This window comes from Dendronephthya gigantea, unplaced genomic scaffold (assembly GCF_004324835.1).
Source record: "Dendronephthya gigantea isolate DGI-Jeju-01 unplaced genomic scaffold, DenGig_1.0 000069F, whole genome shotgun sequence".
NCBI classification, from domain to species: domain Eukaryota; kingdom Metazoa; phylum Cnidaria; class Anthozoa; order Malacalcyonacea; family Nephtheidae; genus Dendronephthya; species Dendronephthya gigantea.
The window spans coordinates 103,752-114,913 of record NW_021163079.1 but is presented as its reverse complement, the minus strand read 5'-3'; the positions used below and the strand labels follow the sequence as shown (position 1 = coordinate 114,913).

At 33.5% G+C, this 11,162-nt stretch overlaps 1 protein-coding gene across 1 annotated transcript; it reads left to right on the top strand.

Moving 5' to 3' along the window:
• The first annotated feature begins 2,271 nt into the window (after positions 1-2,271).
• LOC114531177 (uncharacterized protein SPEM3-like) lies at positions 2,272-10,783 on the top strand. The gene is made up of 3 exons (XM_028552832.1): positions 2,272-2,499; positions 10,082-10,478; positions 10,593-10,783. The coding sequence occupies exons 1-3, from the start codon at positions 2,272-2,274 to the stop codon at positions 10,781-10,783; spliced, it is 816 nt and encodes a 271-aa protein (XP_028408633.1).
• The last annotated feature ends 379 nt before the right edge of the window (positions 10,784-11,162 follow it).

Here is an 11,162-nt window from a genome sequence, read left to right as displayed (position 1 = left end):
GCCACTCCTCCCATGGATATGAACTAAGCGCTAATTAATATCTTTCATATTTTGGGAGATTTTGCGATGCCACATGACCAGCCTTGACCAGGGTCTGGCTTGCGAGGTTGTTGTCAAACCTGTAACAATTAATGAAAGGGAAAGTTCCCCCTTGTGCCATTGCCAATGGCATGAAATTTCCAGAAAAACCATCTTACTTTGATCTGAATGAACTAGAATGTCGACTTATTGCTCCTCGACTAGCATTTCAAAAGATTTTTCAGCCCCCAAGGGGTGGTCAACTCAAGATTACTGGTAATGTTGTCAATGTTCCAGCAGATGTAAACAGCACAGTAAATGTGCTTTCTAGATTATCAGATGAGACAGGTACTATTAAAGTTCGACTTAAAGGAAGATTACAATACAAAAGTTCTGCACTTTCAATGAATATAAGACCTCACAAAGTAACGCAAGCAGCTGCATGGTTGATTAACCCAAGTCCTTTGTATGAAGATCAAGGCATCATTATCAATGAGAATTGGTTGAGAAGTTTACAAGAATCAATGGATGATACATCTGATAGTATTGAAACGTCAAATGATGCAGATGATTTAACAACACCCAATTCTCCAGAAGATGAATGGACTGAAGGTGAAGCTGAGATACCGGCTGGAGTAACCGACAGTATGCTGAGTCCCAGATTTTGTCAGTGATAGTGAAAGACAGGAAATTTATAATGTTGCACCTGGTGAAGGTAATAGACCATTGAGTATATTTAGAGATCAGTATTCTGAAGAAATGGCATATCCAGGAACAGTTCTTGGACAAAAAAGACCAGATGATAAACAAAGGTTAAGAAGTGTTTACTATAGTGAAATATGTAAATCTGAGTTAAGAAGATCTGATCGACGAGCTGCCATGTGTGTTGAAAATATATTCTTCAAAGCTAAATATTACAAATGAAATTTTTGATTGGTCAGTCACAGGTTGCTCTCCGAAAAAACAAAATAGGCAACAGAACACTTGAGATCAGAACTGCTGGAGACCTAAAAACTACAGAAGGTTTACAAAGTTTAATAAACCATGATGATGGTTTCAGATTTATGAAAACTCTCAGGGGTTCACCGCCTTATTTTGAACGAGCCAAAAAGGACTTGTTTGCTATGATTCTCCAGTTGGACCAGCAACATTATTTTGCAGTTTCTCGTCGGCAGAGACAAAATGGAATGACTTATTAAGAATTCTCGGTAAACTTATTGATCACAAGGAATTTAGTGATGAAGAATTAAATAATTTTACTTGGGAGGAAAGGTGTCGACTGATTCAAAGTGACCAAGTAACCTGTGCAAGACATTTTGATTTTCAGTTCAATACTTTCTTAAAAGATGTCTTAATGAGCAAACTTGCCCCATTAGGCAAAATTAAAGATTGGTTTTATAGAGTCGAGTACCAACACCAAGGGTCACCTCATATTCATATGTTGATATGGATTGAAAATGCACCTGTGTTTGGTGTTGATAAAGATGAAGATGTTGTTGCTTATATTGACGGCATAATTACCTGTAACAAACCAGAAGATGATTTGGAGATACTCTATCTTGTGAATAGACAGACACACAAGCATTCTCATACTTGCAGGAAAAAGTCTAAAAATATTTGTAGATTCAACTATCCACAATCACCAATGAGATGTACTCAGATTCTTTATCCACTCGATGAAGATACTCCTTTGACTGCTGCTAAAGCCAGCAAAGAGTTGTGGAAAAATATTAAAAGTAAACTAAATGATTTCAAGGAAGGTAAAGACATTACCTTTGATGAACTACTACAAGATTTATATGTTTCAGAACGTCAGTATATCCTTGCTATACGATCATCTTTGAATACTCCAACAATCTCTTTGAAAAGAAGTCCAAATGAGTTAAGGATTGATAATTACAATCCTGTTTGTCTTCGAGCATGGCGAGCAAACATGGACATTGAATATGTCTCAGATGTATATGCATGTGCAATGTATATTGTATCATATATTTCCAAAGCCCAAAAAGGAATGAGTGAATTACTTTGTAAAGCTTGTGCTGAAGCAAAAGAAGGGAATACTAATATATCAAGCAGCAAGTTCGTGATATTGGTAACAAATTTTTGAACGCTGTCGAAATAAGTGCACAAGAAGCAATGCATGTTGTTTTGCAGCTTCCAATGTGAAAATCTTTATGTAATGTAATTTTCATTAATACATCTCCTCCTTCTGAAAGAGTCGAATTGCTTAAACCGTTGAGTGAAATAGAGAAAATGGCTGATGAATCAGAAGAAATTCAGTCTGGAGGTCTTTTAAAAAGATATATAGAACGACCTGATTGTTTGCAAAATGTGACACTGGCCGATTGGGCAGCATGGTACGACTCTAGTGGTCAACAGACATATAGGAAAACAAACAAGTCTGATGTTGATAAACTTCCATTAGAAAATGATGATGAAGATAATGACGATGAATTGCCAAATGACGAAAATCTTCAAATGGTAAAAGCTTCCAGAAGTAAACATGCAAAGAAAAGATCTCGATCTAGAGTAATCCAAAGTGTCTGGTTTAATAAAGAGGCACGACCTGAAAAACATTATCGGGAGTTAATTATGCTATTTACTCCTTGGCGAACTGATTTTTTGAGAAATTATTCTTCTTTTGAAGACAACTAATTAGCTCTATATGATGAAATGAGAAAGCAAATGGAGCAATATGCTGTTTGTAGTGAAGATTTAAATGAAATTGGACATAATTTTGACGAATGTGATGATGCTTTTGATACAATAGCACCTGTGACACAAGATGTTGAACGACATGATCAGGACCAAGGATGCGTGGACACGCACACATCCAGATTTAAACAAAACTTTTGATCACCTTGCAGAAAATTTGGGTATACCGTCTTCTTTACCAAATAATGAACCGCTCATCTTAAATGAAATGCAAGATAACGAATATCGAGCTTTAGTTCAGATGCTGAATAAGAAACAAAGAGAGTTTTTCTATCATGCTCTGCATTTGATAAAAGCATCAGATAAACCATTTCACGCATTCCTCAGTGGAAGTAGAGGTGTTGGAAAGTCTCGCCTTATTAAATCGATATACCAGGCAGCATTGAAGTATTACAATACACGAGCGGGATAAACACAATGAGACTGGAACTGGGTTCATTAAAGTTGATATTACTTGATGAAATATCAATGGTTGGCAACAGTATGTTCACCATTCAATTAAACAACCGTTTGAAAGATTTAAAAGGTAGCAAAGAAGATTTCGGCGGTGTCAGTATAATCACAATAGGTGATTTATTTCAACTGAAGCCTGTAATTGGACAGTTATATATTCACAGATGTTCAGTGCTTAAATTCTTACGATATTCTTGCCCCAAACTTATGGAGGAAATATTTTAAAATGTTTGAGCTCAATGAAATCATGAGACAGAGAGAAAGCAAGATTTTCGCAGAGATTCTCAATCGACTTCGTGAAGGTAATCATACTCCTAGTGATCTTAAAAAACTGAAAGAGAGATGTGTTGAAGAGAATATGTGTCCCAGAGACGCCCCACGTTTATTCATTCAAAATGCTTTAGTTGATGAATATAATGATAAAGTTTATCAATCATTCAATCGTGGTGATAAATACGTAATCAAGGCACAAGATAGCGTCATTGGATCCTGTTCAACTGAACTCAAGGAAAAAATAATCAGACAAATACCACATGTTCCTTTGAAAAATTAAAAACAGTTGGCTTATAAGCTACATATTGCAGTCGGACAACGAACAGAACTTGCGATCAATATACGCACTGATGATGGACTAACAAACGGCGCAAGTAATGTTATTAAACATATTCAATTGACCAATGATACCAAACCCTTTGGCCTCGTCTGGGTTCAGTTTGACTGCAAATATGTTGGGAAAACAAGTACGATCGTACTATAGTGGACCAGGAGCTGCGTGACCGAGTTTCTGAACTGCATTGTATTTACAACAGAGAAGACAATGTATTTCTAATCGTTTGTGTATTCTTATATATAGGCTGAATATTGATGATATGTATATATTATTTGCTGCACATATAAGTCAAGAATTGCTTGTAACTTGCTTCAATGGTCAAAAGTAAAAATTCGAACTCCATCTATCAATGCGGAAGATTGCTTAGAATAATTGTGCCAAGTTTCATTCCGATCAAACAAGTAATGATAGAGCCTTAGGGTTTTTTTAAAGAGCGTCGCCCCCTAACAACAACAACAACAACAACATTAGCAGCGGTTAGGGACCAGTTTTTGGTCCAAAAACCCGACAAGAAAATAGAATCTTATATGCCGGAGGTACATGCATACTGAGTAGTTGGACACCTATTAAATCGGTTACAACGCAATTTGCTGTAGGTAAAACAAAGTCTGCTCAAGTGGTAAGAAAGCAATTTCCCTTAAGACTAGCGTCGGCTAAAACTGTTCATAGATCACAAGGTGATACTTAATCACAAACCGTCGTTAATTTGAATACGAGAAGAGCAATTCCTCATATTCATTACGTCGCTCTAAGCCGAGTAACAACAATTGAAGGACTATATATAACTGATCTCTGCGAAAGTAAGATTTCTGTTGATCCTAAAGTCGTACAAGAAATGCAATCGCTGTGAAATGAGTATAAATTAGATCTTTGTTTTACTCCTTTGTACATGCTGAATCACACTGACATCAAAATTTGTCATCTCAATGCAAGATCTTTGCACAAGCATATAGAAGATGTACGAAAAGATATTAATTATTTGTCAGCCGACATCCTAATTTTTACTGAAACAAGATTTAGTTCACAAGATCCTGATGAAATGTATGCAATTGAAGGTTATGAGTTATTTAGAAATGACGAGATTTCAAATGTTAACCGTCCATATTACGGAATAGCTGTTTATTCCAGAGTTCCCATGATGATTGGATACCCTTGTGTGAAAAACTGTCATGGGATCAAGTTAACTATAATGAAGACAGTCCAACGCCCAGACTTAATTGTAATTGGAATATACAAATCTCCAAGACTTGTATTATCATCTCTTTTGGCTGCCATTTGTGCCACTTTGGAAGAAAATCCTTCTACACAAGTTATAATCATTGAAGACTTTAATGTTAATTGGCTTGATGAGGTAGAACGAAGATTATTGTACAACCTTATGATCAATGAAAATGGCTTTGACCAACGTATATCTAGCTGTACAACAGATAATAGGACATTAATTGATCATGTGTATACGAATTTGATTGAAGAAGATGTCCAAGCAGGTACTCTTGGAACTTACTTTAGTGATCACAAAAGGGCAAGCACGACAAAGAAAATAACTATATCCTTGTCCCTCTGCTGTTATCTGGTATCGACATCCAAAATACTGTAAACTGTCACTGGAACGTGTATACCAAACAAGAACAGTTTTCTTTTCTTAAGCATCACTGAACTTCTTGACACATTCATGCAAGACAAAGACAACAAAATGATGCATTTCTGGTAACTATTATTTGTTAAGTACGCATTTACATCAGTGCTGAATAATGGATTCATTCTTAACTGATTGTCGGACTGATAATATGATCAATGAACAATTGTAAACAAGCCAAAGAATTCTCATTGGATCAATACGCTCAGGCAACTTTCTCCGACTAAATTAATGGTGATAGAAACATTGTCTGTGTTTTGCCTTCGTATACTGGATTCGTGGTATCGTTAAAAAAGTAATTTCATACAAAAGAAAAACTATGGCAAGAAACTTTGCATTGGTGATTTATAACATCATTCAAAATCAACCTCTTAGCTAACATCGTAAATTGCATACATCGAACGACAAAATTACACACACAAATTGTTGTAAAACAAACATCATAGCGTACTGATATTGAACTGAAAGCTGATTAATCAGTGACTTTTTGAAATTGTAAAAAAAACTGGAACACTCCGAAAACTTCTTTTGTACATTCAATATATATTAGATATTTGTTTTATATCACAATGTGTGCTGCCATCCTGGAACCTGATTTCTTTTCTTTTGTACTGTCAACATTGTTTTGTCCAACACATGTCTTCTAATATTTTTGTGTATGCTTTTTCTATATTCTCTCTATTCTCTCTCTTGTAAAAAGATGTTTTATGTGTGAATTCCGTCATTCGAAATTTATATGAAAAATGTCTATATAATTGTCTAGAATGTGTATTTCATGTGATTATTTAATTTAATTGTGTAATAAAATGTTATTTTCTATTACTGTATCTAACATATATATATATTGACTAGTGCATTTCTTTGGCGAGAGAGGTTTATGACATTGAAAACGTAAAACTAATCAATGCAATGATTTTTTTGTCGCCATCTGTTTGACAGTGAGCATAACTTGAAAGCAACGTTCCTTACCTAACCCCCAAAAAGGCTGCCATAATATCGGTTATTTAACCCTCTAGTGCCCAAGGGGTTTCCCTGTGACGAGTAAAATCGTCTGGCGTTAGACAGAGTAAAATACTCTGGCATTGGACAGAGTAAAATACTAAAGTGTCACAATGGCCACTACTTATAAGATCTACTTTGTTTAATGGTTTTAGAGCTTGATGTTCAAAAGACATTATAGGTATAATTAAAAGCCGGTGACCATGCACGATTTTTGAGAATGACTATGTAAGTTGCAGTGCTTTGCTTTACTGTAATCGCTGCTGATGTTTTCAAGGCAACCCACATGTACGCTATGCGTACCTCTCGTTTTTATATGTATAGATATACATCTACACATCTACACATCTATACATCTATACATCTATACATATATACATACATCTATATATACATCTATATATATACATCTATATATATACATCTATATATATACATCTATATATATACATCTATATATATATATACATCTATATATATACATCTATATATATACATCTATATATATACATCTATATATATATACATCTACCGGGTGTCCCAAAAAAAACTTTACCTGTTTGTCTTAATATAACTCAAAAACGATAAAAGCTATTGAGTTGAAATAAACTCCACTGTATACAAGCAGGGCTAACTTAGATTTTGATATATAACATTAAATTATTGATGTGATATTTACGGAGATACAAGCATTTGATGTCGCAAGGTACTTTCAAAATCCGTGAAAAATTGACAAAAATCGGCTATTAAATTAATTCGAAAATACTTGCATGCCACTTCCCGTGGTAAGTTTTTAACTTCAGCGATTTTAACTTTAATTGTTCGCTCTTATATAAGAGTAAGTTTGCAATGGAAAAGCTTACATTTAAAGTTAAAATCACTAAAGTTAAAAACGTAAAAGTTAAAGTATTAGTTTCGAATTAATTTAATAGCCGATTTTTGTCAATTTTGCACAGATTTTGAAAGTACCTTGCGACATCAAATGCTTGTATCTCCGTAAATATCGCATCAATAATTTAGTGTTATATATCAAAATCTAAGTTAGCCCTGCTTGCATGCAGTGGAGTTTATTTCAATTTAATGACTTTTATTCGTTTTTGCGTTATATTAAGACAGAGGTAAAGTTTTTTTTGGGACACATCTATATATATACATCTATATATATATATACATCTATATATATACATCTATATATATACATCTATATATACATTTAGTGCCATCAACTGGATTAATTCCATATCTATCTGATAGAACTTCAACTGTCTACATTAATGGAGCATATTCTCATCCAACTGAGATCGAATGTGGGGTACCACAGGGTAGTTGTTTTGGCCCATTGCTTTTTAGCTTGTTTATTAACGATTTACCTACCGCCTTAACTACAGCCGATATCACTTTGTATGCTGATGATAGTACTCCATTTCAAGCTGCTGATAGAGCCAATGTTGTATCTGCTAATCTCCAAAGTGATTTATCTAATATTGAGGCATGGGTTTTGAAAAATAGTTTGATCCTCAATACTGATAAAACCAAAAGCATGCTAATTGGAAGCCGGAAAAAAGTAAAAGTTGCACAACCTCTTAACTTACGTATGAACTACAAGAATATAAAGCAATATTCATGCGTAAAACTCCTTGGTGTTCTGGTTGATGATACCCTAAGTTGGAAGCCACATTGTGAGAAACTCCTCAAAGACTGTTCCAAGTGTCTTGGTCTATTAACCAGATTCAAGAAATACATGCCACCTACAGTTCTAAAGTCGATTGCTGAAGCATTAATATTGTCTAAACTGAACTACTGTTGTACTGTATGGGGTGCTGTATTAAACCAGGATTCTATAAATTATCTACAAAAGCTTCAGAATAAGGTTGCTAGATTAGTTTTAAATTATAAAATTAATGAAATCTCTAGAAAAGACTTACTTATCGAAATAAGCTGGCTAACTGTCAGGCAAAGGATACATCTCCAAACTGTCATGATGTTACATAAATCATTATACACCTATGAACCTTCCACAATTTATATGCATCTTCATGTATTACAAAATTTTACATGAACATGGCACAAGGTTTTCATTAAGGTGTAGGAACGATAAATTATTATTAGAGAAACCTCAATTTAAGAAAACATTTTTAGCCCGGGCATTTAGAGTTAGAGGAATTGAAATATGGAACAATCTTGATAGTGAAATAAGGAATATAGCCTGTAAGTCTCGGTTTAAATCTGTCTTCTGTAAGCAGCTTGAATGGTTTATATAGTATGTTTTAGATCTCTATTTTCTAAAATTATAAAATAGCTATAAATATTTATCATATATTTATTCGTTTAATCTATAGGAGTTTTACTTAGAATTTTAGTAGATTATTTACATAATTTATTTCAATTAGACCTCGTGTAAACTAGCTTAAGCTAACTGAGGATCTTATTAAATACAAATACAAATACATCTATACATACATCTATATATACATCTCTACATACATCTATACAGGGTGTATCAGAAAAAACTAGAAGATTTTAAAATGTCCAGAAAACTATCATTTTATCAAGATATCTCAAAAATATATTTACGTCTAAGTATTTTAGCATCTTCTGGCTTATCTAACAGTAAAAACTAGCAGAAAAATTAACCTCGAAAAGCGGGAGAACGGTTTGTAAAAGCCTCATTTTTAACCGGTTGTGCAAAGAAAATGGGACGTTGAAAATCCAAGTTCAGTTAAAGAGGTGAAAGTTTGGAATCATTTGTGCAATGTAACGCAATTTCAAAAAAATTTATAAGCTTTAGGTCCGCCGCGAAACGTTTCAAAATTGGATTTTTTTCCCCGTTTACTCCGCTCTCTCGTAACTTTTTACACACAAGAATGATTACATGCATGAGTGATAGTTGGAATGACGTACTTAAACATAACTAACAATGAATACTCTTATTTTATTGTTTTCATTTAACAAAGAGTGCTGGTAATTACATCATTCCAATTATCACTCATGCATGTAATCATTCTTGCCTGTAAAAAGTTACAAGAAAGCGGAGTAAACAGGGGAAAAATCCAATTTTGAAACGTTTCGCGGCGGACCTAATGTTTATCAAATTTTTTGAAATTGCGATACATTGCACAAAAGATTCCAAACTTTCACCTCTTTAACTGAACTTGGATTTTCGACGTCGCATTTTCTTTGCACAAGCGGTTAAAAATGAGGCTTTTACAAACCGTTCTCCCGCTTATCGAGGTTAATTTTTCTGCTAGTTTTTACTGTTAGATAAGCCAGAAGATGCTAAAATACTTAGACGTAAATATATTTTTGAGATATCTTGATAAAATGATAGTTTCCTGAACATTTTAAAATCTTCTAGTTTTTCTGATACACCCTGTATATACAGGGTGAGTAAAAAAAAACTGACACCTTTGAAATTCAAATTAGCTGCGAACTTATTGCTGGAATATGACAATTCCCATGTACAATCAACAAAAACGATTTGATAAAACTGTTCTTTTGTATTTACAGAGCTTAGAATGCATTTTAACTCCCAATGGGAACAAGCTTTATGTTTTAGGTTAATTAATATGATATGCTTCGTATAGCTATGAAATATTTTAAGCAACTTCTGTCACATTAAAGCCGCTATGCGACTAATTTGAATTTCAAAGGTGTCCGTTTTTTTTTACTTACCCTGTACATCTATATACACATCTATATATACATCTATATACACATCTATATATACATCTATATATACATCTATACATACATCTATATATACATCTACACATACATCTATACATACATCTATACATACATCTATACATACATCTATATATACATCTATATATACATCTATATATACATCTATATATACATCTATACATACATCTATATATACATCTATATATACATCTATATATACATCTATATATACATCTATATATACATCTATATATACATCTATATATACATCTATACATACATCTATACATACATCTATACATACATCTATACATACATCTATACATACATCTATACAAACATCTATACAAACATCTATACATTACATACATCTATACATACATCTATACATACATCTATACATTACATACATCTATACATTACATACATCTATACATTACATACATCTATACATTACATACATCTATACATTACAAACATCTATACATGCATCTATACATACATCTATACATACATCTATACATACATCTATACATACATCTATACATACATCTATACATACATCTATACATACATCTATACATACATCTATACATACATCTATACATACATCTATGAAGAGGACATTAATAACTTACAACAATATACAAGAAGAGACTGTGTAGAAATCGCTGGTTTGCCACGACAAATGGGAGAGAAAACTAATGACTTAGTTATCAAAGTTGGTCCGCTAATGGGTTTAAGTCTGGATGAATCAGACATTTCAACCAGTCATCGTTTACCGCAACCTACAAATAGAAATGAAAGTTATGCTGCTAGGCTAAGACCCAGAGATGGAGCTAATATCAATCCTCCCAAGATTATTGTCAAGTTTGTACGAAGAGAGACGAAGGAAGCTTTCTATTATGGGCGAAAGCTTTTGGCTGACAAATCAGCTCAAGATATTGGTCTGGGGAGATTGTCCAATGGTGGAATCTACATATCTGAGAGCCTTAGTCCTAAGAATAAAGATCTTTTTGGAAAATGTCTGAAATTTAAAAGAGA